Below are 19,866 nucleotides of genomic sequence, written 5' to 3'. Positions count from 1 at the left end.
AAAGCTGCTGTGGGTGGCCCATTAAATCAATGGGATAAGCTTCTACAGAGTTGCTTTAACCCAGCATCTGTTCTAAGCACAAAATTCTAGTGTGCACAGAGAGCATTCCCATCCAGATGTGGAGTGAACCAATTGTCACACACATTCTTTGGTATATGAAGACTGGCCTTCACTGAAATAACCTGAGATTTCTTTACATACTGGAGTTCTCCATGTATTTATAAGAGTGTATATGGAATTATACGAACAAATTAGTACGTAAAATGAGCTCCCTATAAGTACAGGGGTACAGTTCATATCCACTATCATCAATGGAGTGGAGACAGTATCCCCAAATCTCCTACTATAGAATAGCTCCACAATATATTCACAGTGAATGGTAAAAATAAGGACTGACCAGTTTTCTAAATTTACATTTGACCTTTGTTTGAGTAGCATATGAGAGAGGCTCTTTATTGGAAAGAACATATTGCAGTTCCTCATCACTCAGCAGTGAACTGCTGCAATGTTATAAATTTTTAGAATCTTAAATAGGTATTCTTGAATGCGGAAATGGTGGTGTTTAGCTGAGAAGAAATACAAAGTACTTTCAGAAACTGTATTCTTAACAGAAAACTTGCATCCTGAAAGGTTAGCAACTTGACCAAGAATCCTGGAGAGGCACTGCAACTGACCACATGATAGAAGAGCAAATATTTTCAGTTAATCCGTCTCCATTAAAAGCTACATTCTAAAGCTATTCTCAGAACTTAAGAGCTGATGAGTGCCATTAAGCTGAAAGCCCAAAGAATATCAAAGAAGTGGGCTCAGTGCTGTATTTCAACAGTGGTCCATCACTGTGTGATAATGGATCTGCAGTTAATGAACTGTATCTCTCTATTAATTGGAAACAATACTCCTATGGCAATATAGAACCTATATGAAGTCCTCATTGGGTAGAGGAGTCCTGCATGTTTGCATTGTTCCATCACAATTTATAGTATTGTGTGATTTCTTGATTGGAATTTATTCTGTATAGTAAGCCATTTTGAAAGTTCTTATAAAGTGGGATATAAATCTATTTGAGAAATAAAATCTGATATCTTTCACTCATGTACTTAAAATTATATTCTTTAACATTTATATATGGGAAACAGATAAACAAGTGGTTCTAAGTATAACTAACAGAGCCTAATTTTCGCTTCTTTTAACATGGTGACTCTTACTTAGGACCCTCTCCCACGGGCTGTGAATTTGATTTTTATTCAACAGTTGGCACATGGGTTACAAAGGGGTGCTGCCTATACTTTAAGTGGCCCAATATTTTGAACCAATATGGTGGATTTATCAAAGGGGCAGCTAGGAATTTTTTTACCCTGGACCTAATAAGCTTATGAGCCCCACCCCCACCCGCTCCCTCCCGCAAAATAAGCATCCTCTCCGTATATATACATTTCACCACAAATCCACAGGTCTGGGCCAGAGTGTATGGGGGGGGGGGGGAGAAGACTACACAACCACCAAAAGATCCATACATCTTCTTGATCATTCACCACAAACACACAGGTCTGGGCCAGAGTGCATCCCCCCTCCCCCCAAAAAAGACTACACAAGCCCCAAAGGATACACATAGTGGTCCAAGTTGGGGCTTCAGTTCCAAAGGGTTTTTTTTTTTTAATTTTCTGCTATAAAACAAGCCACTTATAGGACTTGGGGGGAGTTTTTTTTAATTAAAAAATAAAATAATAATTAAAAATCAACAGGTCAACTGATCTGCTTCAAAATCAACGCACAGAGTCCTGATAACCTGTTCTACACCTGTGACAAATTTCAGAACTCTAGGACAAACTATTCTCAAAATATAAAAGGGACCCTCTTTTCCCTTGGGGAAAATCATGGGGCCTTCTAGGAGAGTGGGCACGTGGAACAGGGCTCCCAGATCCATGCTGGCTCCCTTGGAATCAACAAAAAATACACCTGTCAAGGTTTCCTAGGACCCCTCCCTATGTGTTGTGAATCTGGTTTCCATCAGACTGTAAACACAAAAGTTATTAGAGGGGGATGCACAGCCGCACACACACACTGGGACTGTCTGTGTGCATCGTTACAGCTCCTCTCTATCATGACCCTAGAGCAGGGACTCCCCCACTTGGGAGTAAGGCAGCCAGTTCAAGGAGATGAGGCAAAGTGGGAAAATTGTGATCTTATAAGCTTCGTTCCTTCAGACAGTAGGCTAAAAACAGTCTAAAAGAAAGCAGAGCTTTCCAGATCTTTCTTGAACATAAGAAGCTGCCCTTAGATCATTGATCTATCTAGGCTAGTACCATCTACTCTGACTCGCAGAAGCTCTCACATATCTCAACGAGGAGATATTCCCAGCCCTGTTGCCTGAGACTCTTCAACTAGAGAGGCCATGGATAGTAACTGTGACTGTCTTGCATGCAATGTTATGGCTCCTCCCTGTCATGACCCTGGAGCAGGGACTCCCCCACTTGGGGGTAAGGCAGCCAGTTCAAGGGGATGAGACAAAAGTGGAAAGTTCTTACAACCCAAATCCTAGGTGACCCCACACAGCTGCAACACCTCGCTAGCAGGAGAACCAGAGCCAGCACCCCCACCACAACTCAGGGACACAGGCCTGCCTTCAACCTCTGACTCAGAGGAGACCCTCAAGGACCTGACACCCAAAGAGTTCCCTCAGTGCCACTAGAGCCAGTTTTGCTTAGAAAACTGAGCAATGCCCCTTTAACAACAGAACATTCCTCAGGGAAGAGAAGGGGCCAATCCACACAACCTGGGCAGCAGCTATAAAAACCAGAAGACTGATTAAAGAAACTGCTGAAGTAATATCCCTCTTAGTTGCTATGGCCACCTTTTTTGTGTTCCTGCTCAGTGCTATTCAAGGTCCTGACCTCTTTTCTCCTTGGAGCTAGCTGAGTTCTGTGTCCCTCCCATATCTTTGCAATAACAGAAACTCCAGTTTGCCCTGGAAGAGGATACTTCCCACTCAAGCATACGTCTTTCTCAGCTCTGCTACACGGATCCTTTCAACTGGAAATGTGCAAACTGAACCTGGGACTTCTGCATGTGAAACATGCACTCTATAACTGAGCTGTGGCCCCTCTCCCAATGTATCTTATTTACTACTTATTAATTACCATTTTTACTCTCATAGCACACCATCCAAAGTACATGCTGAATGAAGCAGGCATCCTGAAAAAGTAATATGGATGCAATGTATGCACACACAAAAGAAATAGCTGAGTATTTTTCTAAGTATTGTTCTTTTGTTTGACTTTGTATGTAAATGTAGAACATTTTAGTTTAACATTTTCTAGTTTCCTTAATCACACATCAATTTGCTAGTGAAATGTTCAAGGATATTTTGTTGTACATAACTAGAACAGTCTATATACCTAGGACAGAATAAGTCATAGGCTTTAGCATAATTATCCAGAGATTAGATTTACTCCATATTTTGGCACCAGTCTCACACAGTTAAGCTCACGTAAGTCCTACTGATCTCATTACTTCAGTGTACTGCATGGCAGAGAACCTCCAAACTCGTCCATCATGCAACTGTAATTGATTCTTAGAATTAGACAGGATTCCCTTCATGATTTACATTACTTTACACATAGTTCTTCTGGGAGATTGCTGCAATATCAGTCATACTTTTAAAATTTATACTTTCTAGGAGTATGTTCCCTTCTTGCATTTGTTAATGTTACAAGTTGTTCCCATCTATATATATAATTCTCCTGGGTGTGCCTTTTGAATGTGCGTCCTGGCAGCCCAGCTGATTGGCTGGGCTGCAGGGGCGCCTGATTGGGTAAGGTGCACCCAGGAGAATTGGCTGGCTGGGCGGCTGCGGAGGCAAGGCGGCGGGCAAGGCGGCGGCAGCCAGGTGGCGGTGGCGGGCCAGGTGGCGGGGGCGGGCCCCAGCCCGGCCGCAGATGTGAGGTGGCGGGGGCAGCCCGGCATGACAGCGCGGTGGTGGTGGTGCGGCAACGGCGGGGCAGGGGCGGCCCGGCCCAGCAGCACGGTGGTGGTGGCGGCGGGCCCAGCCGCGGGTCATAGGCGGGACTTGGCCCGGCCGCGGCGGCGGCACTCGGCCCAGCCGCGGCGGCGGCACTCGGGTTCAACTAGTTTGTCTTATTTACTCATTAATGTTCTGCACATCATTGTTATGATCTCCCTTAAGAGCTGTACACATAGAACCGGGTCTCATGATCAGTGAGACCCAATTCCTTCCAGTGCGCAGGGAGAGCGGGCTAAGCCTGCTCTCCCTGCACACGAATGGGGAGGGAGCCCTGGTTGGCCGGATCAGCCGCCCACACGATTGCTGGCTCCATGACGGAGCCAGCGGGGGCTGGGGAGATCAGGGGCCATGCGGCCCCCGGAAGCCCCAGTATGCCCTGCGCAAGTGCGCAGGGCATACTGGGGAGACCCCCGGAGCCGGGAGTCAGCTTTTCGCCTCCCCTCCGGGGGGGGGGGCTACTCGTGAGTAGCCATGCCGCGGAGCTGCACCACAGCTACTCACAACCAGATAGCCCGGGTTTGCAGAGTGCTTGCTCCACAAACCCGGGCTATGGGGAGGGCTACAGGAGCGGGTTACCCGCTTGAGAACCACCGGGCTCGCAGCCAAGCCCAGTGCTTCTCACGATTAGCAAAAATCGCACTAGGCTCTCCTAGCCAGATTTTTGCTAATCGTGAGAACAGCCCCATATTGAGGCTTAACACGGTTTCTAAAAGGAGGCAACAAAGTGATTGCCTTTCAACTGGCATAGTGCTGCACCTTTTCTTGCGTAAGCACTGCATCTCACCATTCACCATACCTCATGAGTAGGTTCTGGCAGTATACTGTTTGAAAGGGAAGCAGGGGAAATGTCCCTCTAATGTTTGTGAAGGGACTCTGAGGATTTTAGCACTTCTTTAAGCAAACTACTAAACTGGTTCCAGAAGCAAAATACCAAGTTCCAGAAACCTGGAAATAAAATGTTTAACAGGAATAAAGCTTATGGTGATGTGAGAACTGTGCAATTCAGGTGTGTCATGTCCTAAGATGTATTTTAAAAACATCTGCTGCAGAATACTCTAAATAGATATATCTCAGTCAAAAACAACCACCACACTATATTTAATTGCAGTGTTACTACGGATATTTATATACTGCTCTTGAACCCAAGTTCTCACAGCAATTAACACAGAAAAACAAATAATACATAAATAGCAAGGTGCTGAAAGGCATCATCTCATTCTGCACAGGAGATGGCAATGGTAAACCCCTCCTGTATTCTAGCAAGAAAACCACATGGCTCTGTGGTCGCCAGGAGTCGATACCGACTTGATGGCACAATCTATACTTTTAAGATGGCCCCCTGTCCCCAAAGGGCTCACAAGCTAAAAAGAAACCTAAGGCAGATACCAGCAACAGCCACTGGAGGGATACTGTGCTGGGGTTGGATAGGGCCAGCTGCTTTCCCCTTGCTAAATATAAGAGAATCACCACTTTAAAAGGTATTCTCTCATTTAAGCACTAGAGAAGCTATTTTTAAAAGGGTTAAATTAAATATTAGTCACTATGGGCCCAATTTGCATTCTTTTCCTATTGCTCCATTCTCAAACATTATTTTTGCAGAAAAATTTACAAATATTGCTTTTTTTGGTATGTTTAACTGACCAAGTGCAACATTATTCCAATGCAGAGATGAGATTACTAGTGACATGCCATTAGCACTTAAAAATGAATAAGATGTAGGTGTAAGTTTCAGTGTATATGAATGGATGACATCCTTATATGGATACAGAAAAATAAAAGTCAAAGTAGAAGCCACTACAAAAGAAATCAAGCCACACTTACTTTTCAATGACAGCCTCTTTCTCTCTCAAGCTATCTGTATGCCTCCAATCAGCCCGATGTAGTTGCATTTCCAAAGTTTCTTTATTTATCTGCAGTTCTCGGAACTGATGTTCCCATTTATGGATTTGTTCAGCATGGGCCTCTTTCACTGAAGCAAGGATTGCATCCTTTTCTCTGGCAAAGCGATCTATTGCTGCATGTCTTTTAAAAGGAAATAAAAATTAAGCAAGCATCTTCCCCTATGGTCTGCAGCATTTTTTAAAAAAAAACTCTGTAAAACAAAAGGACATGATCTATGGGACATGCAAGCACCCCTTGAGTCCCCTCCCTTTAAAAAACAGTTCTGAGATGCTTGCATGTACACACAAGGATTTACGAATATCCACCTGGGCTGTTGCACTGAAAACAACCAATGAAGGATAAGCAGAATGCTTTTTTGTGTGCTAATTTTACTATGAGCTTCTTTATAAGGAGATTGAGACTTCTCAGCTATTGCCACTGAAGAAGACAGATGATCGGTTGAATTGCATTTGGCTTTACAAAGACTTTTTGAATAATTTCCTGTGGCAACTGGAGGACAAGTTTGGCCCCTTTTTCAGAGAAAGGATTTGCATTTTGGGAATCTGGGGACCAGTAGTATTTAAGAATTTCAAGAGATTTGACTTTTTGGAACTATTCTCCTAGGAAATCACATGATAGATCTGGTTCCTTCTCTTGATAACATTTTTTGGTAATTTGGGGACTGGCAGCATCTAAGAACTTCTAGAGGCTTAAACTATATATTTTTTAATTTCTCACAGGTATTGTTTGAATAATTTCTAATTTGTGGCTTATGTACATGGATATTTTAAAGGTAAAAGGTAAAGTGTGCTGTCGAGTCGATTTTGACTCCTAGCACCCACAGAGCTCTGTGGTTTTCTTTGGTGGAATACAGGAGAGGTTTATCATTGCCTCCTCCTGCGCAATATGAGATGATGCCTTTCAGCATCTTCCTATATCGCGGCTGCCTGATATAGGTGAGTTCCCATAGTCTGGGAAACATACGAGCGGGGATTCAAACTGACAACCTTCTGCTTGTTAGTCAAGCATTTCCCTGCTGTGCCACTTAAGGAGGCACATGGATATTTTATGAGATTGTTATTTATTATTGATATTGATAGACTTGATATTAGTATACTGCTTTTAGATTATTTTGGGGTCATCAGGAAAATGGATGACAACAGACAATCAAAAGGTTGAATGAATCCAGCCTGGTATAACAGCATATAAGTTGATAGTAGTGGTAGAGGCAGGACAGCAGGAGAAGGATGGCATTACCTGGTACTATATAGAAAAACAGGTTGCTCACCTGTAACTGATGATCTGGTAGTGATCCTTTGACATCCATTAAAAATGGGTTCTGCACCTGCGTGGAAGCCTCTCGGTGTGGAGTGCCACAGCTCCTCGTGGCGTTTCTGCCCTGCCCCACGTGACCACATGGCTGTTATTTATGGCAGGATGAATGCCAGCATTCTAGTTCCTGGACAACTGCCAGAGCAGGCAACCATCCTTGCAGTAAGAGAGTGGTGAGTTCTACAATGGAGACCTGAACTAGTGCAGTGGGGAGGTCTGGGAGGGTCTAATGGATGTCAACAGATCACTACCAGATCATCTGTTACAGGTGAGCAACCTGTTTATTTGGAGATTGATCCATTGAGCTCCATTAGAAATGGGTGTTTAGTTAGCAAATTCAGGTGGAGGGAGCAGTAGTTATTGCAACACCCTTTTAAGAACGCCTCTCTCCAAATCAGCCTCTGCTGCGGAGCACAAATCAATGGCATAATGTCTAATAAAGGGCAATTTTGGTGACCGGGTTGTGACAAAGGAACATAGGAAGCTGCCATATACTGAGTCAGACCATAGGTCCATCTCGCTCAGTACTGTCTACATAGACTGGCTGCGGCTTCTCCAAGGTTGCAGGAAGGACTCTCTCTCAGCCCTGTCTTGGAGATGCCAGGGAAGGAACTTGGAACCTAGATGCTCTTCCCAGAGCTGCTCCATCCCTTAAGGGGAATATCTTACAGTGCTCACACTTCTAGTCTCTCTTTCATATGCAACTAGGGTGAAACCCTGCTTGGCTAAGGGGACAAGTCATTTTATTCCTATTGAATTGATAAAGTCTGATTTGGCATGGTGGGCCCCAGTTCTAGCTTCCCACTTCTCTTTTATTGATCAGACTGCGTGTATGCCTAGAAATTGAGGTCTGTCCATAACAATCCCAATTTTAAAGAAAGGCAATAAAGCTGACCTGGCTAATTATAGGCTGATTAGCCTTCTTTGTTATTAGCAAACTTTATGCTAGACACTTATACTGGAAGCTTCTTAATTGGTTTGATTGAGAAAGTATAATAGCAGACAGGGGCATAGATAGGGGTGAGGGGACCCATGTTTACCCCTCTCCCTGGCAGCCCCTCAGAGTGAAGGAGAAAAAGAAGAAAACAGGGAGGGGTGGAGCTGGGGGGGCCTGGGTTCTTTGAACCTATCTGCTCAATTATAGCTACAGTATACCCCTGATCGCAGGCAGGATTTAGAGCTGGTCAAACTTCTCTCGAGCAGGGCCTAATCTTGAAGCAATCAATCAATAAATATATACACGAGCACTGTATGTTAGTTTTGTGGATTTTAAGGCAGCATTTGATCACACCCCATGGGATAGATCATGGATTAAATTATCTAATTCTACGACTGACCATCAGATACTCCTGCTAATATGGAATTTTTACAAGGGTTCCTATTTAAGAGTACGCTGCAACATGCAGGGACATATGACAGATTCTATAAGTGCAAAGAAAGGAGTGTAACAGGACTGTATTTTGGCTCCATTACTTTTTAACGATTATATTAATGATATGGTGGGTAGACTCTTGTTTTGATTTTCACCCACCTACATTGGGTACTAGACATCTATCCCTACTTTTTTACACAAATGCTGCTGCGCTGTTGTCATTGTCCTTGGTAGGGATGAGGAAAATATTAAGATCTCTGGCCAACTACTGTCAGGAAAACTTGTTGATCATCAACTATCAGAAGACAAAGGTTGTAATGTTTGCAAGAAGGCCTGGCAAATAAATGGGGTCAGTATCAAGGAAACAATGCAGTATAGGTATTTGGGGGTTATTTTTCATACAACAGGTAGTTGGAGAGAACATAATAATTTTGTTGTGACAAATGCCAAGAGATCTGCTAGCTACTGCAATTTTGAGATTCTTTTCTTCAGGGGGCAAATACATTCCCACTGCTATAAGGGTTTTTCAGTCTAAGGTATTAAGACAGCTTCTGTATGGTTCTCAGATCTATACGTACAGTGATTATAGTTTATATGAGAGGGTTAAGTCTAAATTTCTTAGGTCATCTTTATAACTCCTCATTGTATATCCAGTGTTAAGTTGCAATTGGAGGCAGGCCTGCCTAGCTTGGAGACGCGTGTATGGATCTATACTTTTAATTTTTGACTGAAATTGATATTTTTTCCATTGGGACTTGCTCCCTTGAACCTTTGATTAATATTCCTTTGACTGGACCAATTCTATTACCGTAAACCTCAAAACATATGGATTGTCACTGGAATATTCATTCCCATTGGGCTACGAAAATGCTAAATCAATTATTAGGCAGCGTGTGACAGATATGGAATATCAAAAAGATTTAAGTCTCGAACCTAGAAACGTGCTGATTGGAGATGCTAGGATTGTTTACAAACCTATAATCTGATATTTAGGCTATTCTAATGCGCAGTCAAACCTGGGTTTGGCTGCCCATAAGAATCACTGGAATCCATGCGGATCCTGATGGACCCGGAGCACCAAACCCAGCACAGAAGCCTGGCTCTTACTTAGCTGAGGTTAAGGGCACAGATGCACCCTTAACCTGGCTGTCAGGATCATGTGTCAGCACCTAGAGTGCCTGTTCCCTAGTGGAATACCCAAGTGCACCACACTCAGTGCATGGTGCACTGTGGGATACCTGGAGGCTGGGATAATGAGTCCTGGCCTCTGTTGATCCGCACTGCTCCTGGCAGCGTGGGTTGTGTGGGCACATGGCTTGCACACTGCAGGGGCTAAAAACAGTCATCTGGGGGAAGGTAGGTTGAACCCTGCCTTCCCCCCTGCCCTCCCGGCAGCATGTGTGGTCATGTGAATAGTCCCATTGTATAATCTGATATTACCAGCACACAGAAGGGCCTTGACACTTGCACAGTTACATGTGTTGCCTTCGGTGGTATGAAAGGATAGGTTCCAGAAAATCCTGTATTTTGAGCGTTTGTGTCTCTGTTGGAAAGGGGACGTTGAATCAATTGTTGAATCTGTTGAATCAACTCCTTCTATCGAGATTTGCGTCTTAGGTTTATCATCCCCACCCACCCCAAACACATATCCTAATAATACGGATGAGTTTTATGTTATTTACCTTCTTTTCAATCACCATGTTAACATTTCATATCAGGTAGCTAAATTTTGTACGAATTAAGATTCGACTGGGATGTGTTGTGCTATTACTTTATAGTGTTTATATACACAACATATATTGACATATGTTCATTATGTTCTGTATGTTGAATATATCTCTGGAAGGGTACTGGATTTATTGTACTGTTAATCTGCAATTTTATTATATGTAACTGATCAAAGATTGCAATAAAGTGACCGACTAAATGACTGACTCACTTAATATGCAATGTCATTGTCAAAACTCACTTTCTCTCAAATGTTTCTTTTTCTTTTTTCCAGCTCAGCTGCACTGAATCAAGTTTGCCTTCTAAATCATGTATCCTAAAATGACAAATATTAGAGGAAAATAATATAATATATGCAAATAGATAATGGTTAGAGTTAACCTGCTCAGAATGAGAAAAAGTCTGAAGAAAAACAATACACATAAAATGACTATTAAAGATAGGGAGAAATCAAAGAGCAATTGAAGCTTATTCTGCTGAAGAATCAATCACGTCCCAAAAAAGCCATTTAAGTATGTTGCTGTAAAGATGTTGCCGTGTGTCCAGATTACAGCACATTACATTTCGTCTCATGTACCTCATCCCTCCATATACTGTAATGGGCAATTATTATTATTAGGAATTGTTGTATGTCACTGTTCAAGAAAAACAAGTCATTAAAGAGGTTTATGTTGCAAAAAGAATGAGAAGATGGTCCCCAAAGAGTCCACAATCTAAAAAGAAACAGAGGGGAGGCACCTGCAGCAGCCACTGGAGTTAATACTATAGCTGTGACAGAAAGTGCTGACTGGATAAACCCAAAGGATCAGCAGTGATAATTAGCAGTCAGATTCATGACCCATAACAAATATTGCTGTATAACACTCACCATGCTTTCCAAAAATCCATACAAATAGTGGTTCATGTAAAAATTCCAGATTCATGCAACACTGGTATAAATGTGCAGAATTAAAGGTGAGCAGAGGATATGGCCAGTTATAGTTACAGCTGGCCTACAGTCTACACTAAAGATTCATCTGGGAATCAGCACAGTGGGGGATGGAAGCTGTGTTTGCAATACTGCATTACCTGCATATTTCTGAAGACATTCTAAATGTTCTCAGTAAAATTTCAGAAACATGTTACACGGAATTAAGCACTCACTCAGCGATATGTTTGCCAGGTAGGGACTTTTTGCATGCAAAGTATGTGCTCTACCACAGGGCTACAGTCCATGTTTGGTATGGAGGCTGGCCTTGAGGTTAATACCTGGCATAACAATGGTTAGAACAGCACTGCTGGATCAGGCCCAAGGCCTATCAAGTCCAGCATCCGTTTCACACAGAAACTGACAAACTATAATTCAGCCTTCACCAGAAATTTTGGGGTGAGTCACCGATAGCTCAGATCCCATCAATGTATATGTGAAACTGGGGTTTTTTGCCCCAATGTATATCACTTGACACTTGCTTTCATTGAACTGCATTTGCCATTTTGTCGCCCACTCCCCCAGTTTGGAGAGATCCTTTTGGAGCTCCTCACAATCTGTTTTGGATTTCACTACCCTAAATAGTTTGGTGTCATCTGCAACCACCTTGCTGCTTACCCCAACTTCTAGATCATTTATGAATAAATTAAAAAGCACTGGTCCCAGTACAGATCCCTGGGGGAACCCTACTTCTTACTTCCCTCCATTTACAGAATGGTCCATTTATACCTACCCTTTGTTTCCTGGCCTTCAACCAGGTTCGTTTTGTGATTTCCACACTGTGCCTTAAGGTAGTTCAAAGCTGCACAGTTCTGGTTTCCATAGTCTGATTTGCCTGTGTGTCAAATAATGTGTGTCTGGCTCTCCTTTCTGTTTGTGTCTGGCTATCGAAGCGATAGCCACACACACATTATTTGACAAGAAATCTTCTACTACTCAATCCAAATTATTTTGGTCCCTGGAGTTTAGCCCTCCAGCCAATTCGATTAAACAGATCATCAAGAGACTTTGGCACATATGATCTTCCAGATTATGATACACAACCAGGAATGAGCTATCATAGAACATCAAATCTGAAGGATCATTTAGTTCATTCTGACATCAATCATACTACAACACAGTCTTCCAGTACCAGATTTTTAGGACATTATAGATGCGGTCATGTTCTTGTTGCACTCATTCTGTGCAAATAAAGCAATTCATCAATCCCTTTAACAATGGCAACTTGATTAGAGTAAGATCTTTCATGAACTGCCTTTCATCAAAAGTTGTCAACATCATCATTTGCCCTTGTTCACTTCTTTAAGTGGGCCAAACTGGTAGATCTTTAAAAACCACATAATTCAACACAAAAGTAAAATCAAGACAGGCAAATTGGAGGCCTCACTGACTGCACATTTTTTGGACTACAACCATGCAGTGGATGGGCTTAAGTTTTTTGCCACTGAAAAAAGCTTCACTCCAAGTAAGAAAAGCACAGATCCATCAAGTAAATTATTCCAACGTGAAGCCTTCTGTATTTTTTATTTGAACACTGTAGTCCCATTTGGATTTAATGAAAAATTAGAGTTTGCATCATTTTTGTAACAATGTATTACTTACCTACACATGACTGTTAATGTCAGTCAAACAATAATTTAGTTTGGATTTCCCATAGCTAGGTTAGTACACTTAATATTGAGAACACAAGTGTTAATATATCTTTTACATTTACATACTCCAGTCACAAATGGTTCCTTTGTAATACTGTTTATTATCGTGCATTGCAGACAATTACTGGAGTTCTGATATATGTCCAGTAGGACTAATACTTGTGTTTCCACCTAATGTTGTTTGAGGATTAGTACCTTACAGTCAGCACACCTTCAATCTTGATTTATAATTGATCGCTAGTAGGTATAAAGCCAGGTTGTAAGAGACTTGAGTTATAACAAGCTTTGCACCTATCTATACAAGGGTATTCTTAAGAAATAATCATATTATTATTATTTTACATTTATATCCCACTCTTCCTCCAAGGAGCCCACAGCGATGTACTACATACTTAAGTTTCTCTTTCACAACATCCCTGTGAAGTAGGTTAGGCTGAGAGAGAAGTGACTGGCCCAGAGTCATCCAGCTAGTTTCATGGCTGAATGGGGATTTGAACTCGGGTCTCCCCGGTCCTAGTCCAGCACTCTAGCCACTACACCACGCTGGCTCTCTCATAACTTGATTTTTTGTGGTTACCTGTAATACAACCTTTTGATAAGGTTTTTCTGTATTCCTTACCAGCTGAGCATTTCTTCAGCTCAAATTTTACTGAAACAGGAATGGTTCTACCACAACTGAAAAAACAACCAATCCATTGCAAGTTTGTTGCTCAAACTTCCCGTTTACATTTATCTTATGTTAAAGGATATGAGTATTCCCTTTTGGGGATACTATGTGTTTGAAAAATGTTAAGTAATTTAAATAATGACTGAGTTTCATTTCTTAGAATATCAAGAAATGTGAATACATTGGTTTATGTCAACACACAAGATTTATGTCCATCATCACTTGATAAAGAGTTCTTTCGAAACTGAGGTTCACCATAGTGATATGCATGTCTTTACTAGCAATTTGGTTATAGACTTTATGTGCTCTATTCATGATATATATTCTGTGGACTTTATCATTTCTATGATTATTTCTATTGTGGAATCTATTGTTGGTATATACCATTGTGTTACGCTAGCAAATTGATTTATATTGTATATATTTCATAATACAGCATTTTCTATCTTATTGTGGTCTTTATCTATTGGTAACTTTATGAGGGATCTTTTTGGCTTCTTTGTAACACATTCGATCCTAGTACGCTATACATATCTAGTGAAATTTGAAAATGGGCCATTGTTATGCTAACTATTAACCTCAAGGCCAATAACAACACCACACACATCTATTACAGAGATGGGCTGCATCCCAGTGGCCAGTCATATGGCTTTGCATGCAGAAAGTCCCAAGTCCTTTGCAGGCTCCTACCTGGCATCTCAGAAAAGCCTGGGAAAGATACCTGTCTGAAACCCTAGACCAGTCATTGCTGACAATACTAAGCTAGATGGACCAGTAGTCGACTCAGTATAAAGGCAGCTTCATATGTTTAAAAAGCTTCAATTAAGAACAAATTAGGGGGAAGAAAGGGGAGGTTAGCTGATGGAAACTTCTCTAAATACTCAATAGAATGGTACAGAACTTAGCATCTTTTACGGCTGCAAGATCTTTTATTTCCCAAGCCTTGCATTTGACTTCCTTCTCCAGCTCCAAATTAGTTGCTTCTGCCACTTTTAAGGATTCTGCTGCTTTCATCCCAGCCTCCTTCAAAGCCTCTAGTTCCTTGGTCAACAACTTAACCTTTCAAAGAAGAACAAAACACACAGTCTTTTCATTCCTTCTCCTGCTCAAATCTGAAATTAGAAAAAAGGCTGCATCCTTGTTGCAGGCAATTTTATTTGATAAACCCAAAGAAACAACACACCACACCACTCTTCCCAAAGAGATTTGAAATAGAGCTATTCTTTTTCATTAATTTTTATTGTATTTCTTTTTTACAGAAATGTTGTTGGGTTTTTAAATTTTATATTATTGTTGCTCAAAGTGTTTAATAAAACCACAATTAGAAATATCAGAATTATCTGCTTATTGAAAAGAATTTTAAAAGGAAATCATTTTTAAGCCAAACATTTAATTTTCCTGTAATACGTGATTAGCCAAATCATATAAAACTAAATTCTAGAAAGGCTTGTGTGCTGATACAGAAATTGAATCACTAAATTAGAGACCTAACCAAAGTCTGTTTTCCAACAACAAAAAATCCCTGCTTCTTGCTCATGAGAGAGAGAGAGAGAGAGAGAGAGAGAGAGAGATATTTCTAGTACCAATAAAGTAAAGTATAATTTTACCTAGACATATCTCATGAGGTTCTTTCTTCATTATGGACCTACCCATTTTGGACCGATTACAAATCTATAAAACCACTAGACTAGCATCCAAGATTAGGGGAACAAAAGTTAGGGGAACTGGGTGTGGGGCGATTCCCAGTCCTCAACAGATTCCCCTTTACGTCCCCTGAACCACTGGTTCAGTCAAACGAACCGGACCAGCCATTTGGTTCAACTGAACCAGTTTTGGGATAAACAGTTTGGTTTGGATTCGGTCCAAATTTGAACCGAACCACAATTTTCAGTTCGTGCACACCCCTATGGTTTGGCATAATGCCCAAATTGGCCATTGTCTCACTGGGTACAGCTGTAAATGGTATGTAAATTGAATGAAGCATTATCAATTCCATCAGAAACCTTTAACAATATATGAAGGCTGATGAAGACATCTTCTTAAAATACTAAGCCATTTCTACACCCTGACTGCACAGCACATGTGTATCTCTTTTGCTCAACAACCTTGTGTGTATGTTTTTCCTATATTGGATTGAATTAGTTAACGTAATGTTTGTGTTATAATTTGTGGTGTGGGAAAGGGAAAAAAACAGGTTGCTCACCTGTAACAGATGATCTGGAAGTGATCCACTGACATTCATAAGTGTGGGTTCTGCGCCTGTGCAGAACCATCCAGGTAGAGTTAATTGGCTCCTCATGGTGCCCCTTTCACATGCAACGCTTCCATTGATGTTGGCAGTTCGGCACCATTCCCCTCAGTTTCTTGATGGCTGACAAACTATAATTCAGCCTTCACGGTCTTTTACGGTAAGAACCGTTCAATTGTAATACGGCCCCAAGGGCAGGCCTTCTCTGTTGTCGCCCCAAGACTCTGGAACGCGCTTCCCGTGGGAATAAGAGTCTCCCCATCTCTAGTGGCTTTTAAAAAGTGTCTGAAGACTCATCTTTTTACCCAGGCCTTTTAACTTTTTAAATTTTAGATGGTTTACTGATTTGTTTTAAACTGTTTTTAACATTTAATTGATTTTAATGTTTTGTTTTTGTTTTGTTGTGAACAGCCCTGAGACCTTGGGTTGGGGCGGTATACAAATACATTAAATTTTTATATATAGATATAGATATAGATATAGATATAAAAACACACACACACACACTCTCTTATTTTGTACTCCATTCAGAAATGTTGCTTACTGCTGCAGGGAGGTAGGGAGGGTCTTATGAATGTCAACGGATCACTTTCAGATCATCTTACAGGTAAGCAATCTGTTTATCTGGATCATGATCCGCTGACTTCCATAAGTATGGGTGACTAACGAGCCACCCCTTATCGGGGAGGGTGCAGAAAGCTATAGCAATACCTTTTCAAGAACACTCCTTCCAAAATTTGCCTCAGCAGCAGAGCAAAGATCTAATGCATAATGTTTCACAAATGTCAGTTTTTTTAATTGGTCATTTTGTCAAATGTCAATTGGTCAAATGGCTTCACAAATGTCTGTTCTGAAGACCAAGCTGCAGCTAGACAAATGTCCTTACATTTTATGCCTGACAGATGTCCTGCAGAAGTAGCATAAGCCCTTGTGGAATGAGCCCTAATAATGGCCTTTGATGGATCTACATTCTGGTGTCTATATGCCAGGTAAGTGAGTTCAACTATTCAATGACATAAAGATCAATTGCCCTTTCATCTTGCCTTTGTAAGTCACAAGGCATGACTCAGGCTCTGGAAGAGCCCCGAACGAAGCCCCCGCCCCCAAGCCCGGGCTACTAAGAGCCCCGAGCGAGCACTTGCCCATCCTTTTCAGGCAGTGTCTGCTACCTAAAAGCATCTATTCCCCTTTCTCTCCCTCTAGAGAGGGATAGAAAGGGAGAATAGATTCTTTCAGGCTGCCAGAAATGACAGGGAAGGGCTCGCTTGGGCTCTTCGGAGCTTGAGGCCATGCCCCCTTTGTGCATGACATCACACACAAAGGGGCATGGCCTCAAACTCCAAAGAGCCCGAGCGAGCCCTTCCCTGTCATTTCAGGCAGCACTTGCTGCCTGAAAGCATTTATTCTCTCTTTCTCTCTGGAGGGAGAGAAAGGTGAATAGATGCTTTCAGGTAGCAAACGCTGCCTGAAAAGGATGGGTAAGCGCTCGCTCCTGGGCGGGGAGGGCTTTCTCTTGGGGTTCAGGCACACACCATGTGTGTGACGTCACATGCACGGGACGTTGTCAGAGGGGCCGCCGGGTGGGGCTGGACCCAGGCCGCTGCACAGCTGGCTCCACACGTGGCTAAAAGTTTATCCTCCAGGCTGTTAAGCATAGAGTTCTTAGATTTGGATGAAAAACAAGACCATTATCTTGGAACAGAAGATCTGCATATTGAGGCAGCCTGCGGTACCTCCTTTCTGACCTCATGTACTTTCCGAGTAGCTGAGGAAACCACGGTTGCTTTGGCCACCACTGAGTTATCAGAATGCATTGAGGCATATCCTGCAATATCTTGGCAACAACTCTGTTCAACAGAGGGTGAGGTGGGAACATATAATAGTAACCTCAAATCCAAGCATACTGGAATGCATCTCCTCTCACACCAAGACCTATCCCTGCCCTGGAGCAATCATGAGTGCACTTTTTGTTTTAGCTGGTCCTGAACAAGTCTATCATGGGAGTGCCCCAAGTTTTGAAAATTGGCAAGAGATAGTTTAGATTCATGGACCACCCATGCTGCCGCAGAACTTGTGATCTGCTTAACACATCCTTTGTGTTAACACATCCTTGTGATCTTGCTTAACACATCTGTCCCCTTTATGTGGATAGTCTGTAAAAAATATCTTCTGAGTAATGAACCAATTCCAAATCAGGAGACTTAGATGGCACAGTGATCGAGACACAGTTCCTCCCTGTTTGTTTATATAAGCTATCGCAGTGTTGTGTTGCCCAGCGGTACTTGAACAACACATCCGCTCAGCTGGGTATTGAAAAATTTGAGCACATGAAATACTGTCAGCAGCCCTAGGAAAATGATGTGTAGACAACGCAGTGTCCAAAGTCCCTGAGCCTGGTGTGTTCCCAAGTGTGCTCCCCCGCCCTGCAGAGATGCATCAGTGGTGATCCATGCCAATGGCTGTGGTATCTGGAATGGGATGCTCCCTTAAAGATTTGTTTGTATTGTCCACCAACTCAAGGAGTTTATCACGTTCGCTGGCACTGTCAGTAGCATAAACGGATTGTACACATTTGAGTGAAACAACAACTGGTACCAGAACTGTAGCTTCCGCATTCCAAGTCAGGCATACCTCACTGTTGTGGTGCATGAAGCCATCAGGCCAAGTAGCTTATGCACAGTATGCACTCTCTGAGTTGGTTTGACTTGAAACTGTAGAACCAACTCCATGATCCTCTGATGATGCTCTAATGGAAGAAATTCTCGCTGCAACTTTTGTGTATATTACAGCTCCTATGTAATCTATTATCTTCACAGGAGTAAGGTGTGACTTCTTCCAATTCACCTGGATTCTCAGATCCTCTAGTAGAAGGAAAACAGTTGAGATCTGCAAATCTAACTCATTTTTGGTTCTTGCTGCCAGCAGCCAGTCATCTAAGTATGCAAAAATGAGTAACACCCTGCATCCTTAGATAAGCAATCACCACAGCCACACACTTGGTGAATACCCGCAGGATTGTTGACAGACCGAACAAGAGTACATTGTATTGGTACACTTCGGTGCCCACTGTAAAGCATAAAAATCTCCTATGGTTTTCTTGTATTCTGATGTGAAAATAAGCATCCTTTAAATCCAGCATTGCAACCCATTCCTCTTCGTGTAACAGAGGATGGACATTCTACAATGCTATCATCCAAAACTTTTTCACTTCAATAAACAGGTTCAGACAACAAAGGTCCATGATTGGACAAATGTACCCATCTCACTTTGGTATTTGGAAATAGTGAGGGTAGAAACTTATGTTTCAATCCGTCCATCACACCAGGGAGATTGCCTCCGTTTCCAACAAAGTTTTGACTTCTTCTATCAGCATTGACATTACGGGTGTGTATTTTATGCCCATGAAGACAGACTTGGTTTTGAACTCTAACACATAACCCATCTGATTCATCCATAATACCCAGCATTCTGATGTTATGTTGTGCCGTGCAAAGGCACAGCTTGCCAACATGATGGAACTTGTGGCCATCTATAATCTTGTCTGTCAGTAGGGCAGTAATTACCTTGACGTTGATTATAAGGACAGTATTTGTCAGCAGTATAAGATGTAGACGAAGTAAATGTTTTAGCCGTATACTTACCAATTTCTTTACTTTTCCCGTCGTCATGTCTATCTCCTCACAAAATAGGCCCTTGCTGTCAAATGGTAAAGAGTCGATTATCTCCTTCATATTTTGTTGGAGGTTTGTCCAACGTAGCCATGATGTCTTCAAATAGTAACTGCAGTAGCCCAAGTTCTTGACTCAGTCTCTGATCAATGTTTAGCATTGCTTAGTTGTCCGTGAGTCAATGTGGTAGTCTTGGTGAAGGTTTCCTCAAGAAACCTTTCCTCAAGTAACCAAGTACTGTGAGATGTGCATGCACAACGGACACTTCTGGTCCGTGAAGTACTGAGGTGGCAAGGAGGTACGCTGCCGCCCTGTGGGGCAGATTTTAAT

At 42.0% G+C, this 19,866-nt stretch overlaps 1 protein-coding gene across 8 annotated transcripts in view; it reads right to left on the bottom strand.

Annotated features, from left to right (window-relative positions):
• CCDC57 (coiled-coil domain containing 57) overlaps positions 1–19,866 on the bottom strand; it is a 137,549-nt gene that overhangs the window by 98,951 nt on the left and 18,732 nt on the right. For all 8 annotated transcript variants that reach the window (XM_053304116.1, XM_053304118.1, XM_053304120.1 and 5 more), the window contains 3 exons: positions 14,522–14,679; positions 10,576–10,650; positions 5,843–6,043 (listed from right to left, as the gene is read on the bottom strand). In XM_053304116.1, the coding sequence (XP_053160091.1) occupies positions 5,843–6,043; positions 10,576–10,650; positions 14,522–14,679 (434 nt within the window). The remainder of the gene's footprint in view (positions 1–5,842; positions 6,044–10,575; positions 10,651–14,521; positions 14,680–19,866) is intronic.

Source organism: Hemicordylus capensis, chromosome 2 (assembly GCF_027244095.1).
Source record: "Hemicordylus capensis ecotype Gifberg chromosome 2, rHemCap1.1.pri, whole genome shotgun sequence".
Lineage (NCBI taxonomy): Eukaryota > Metazoa > Chordata > Lepidosauria > Squamata > Cordylidae > Hemicordylus > Hemicordylus capensis.
The sequence above is the reverse complement of the archived record's forward strand: the minus strand, read 5'-3'. Positions and strand labels throughout refer to the sequence as shown.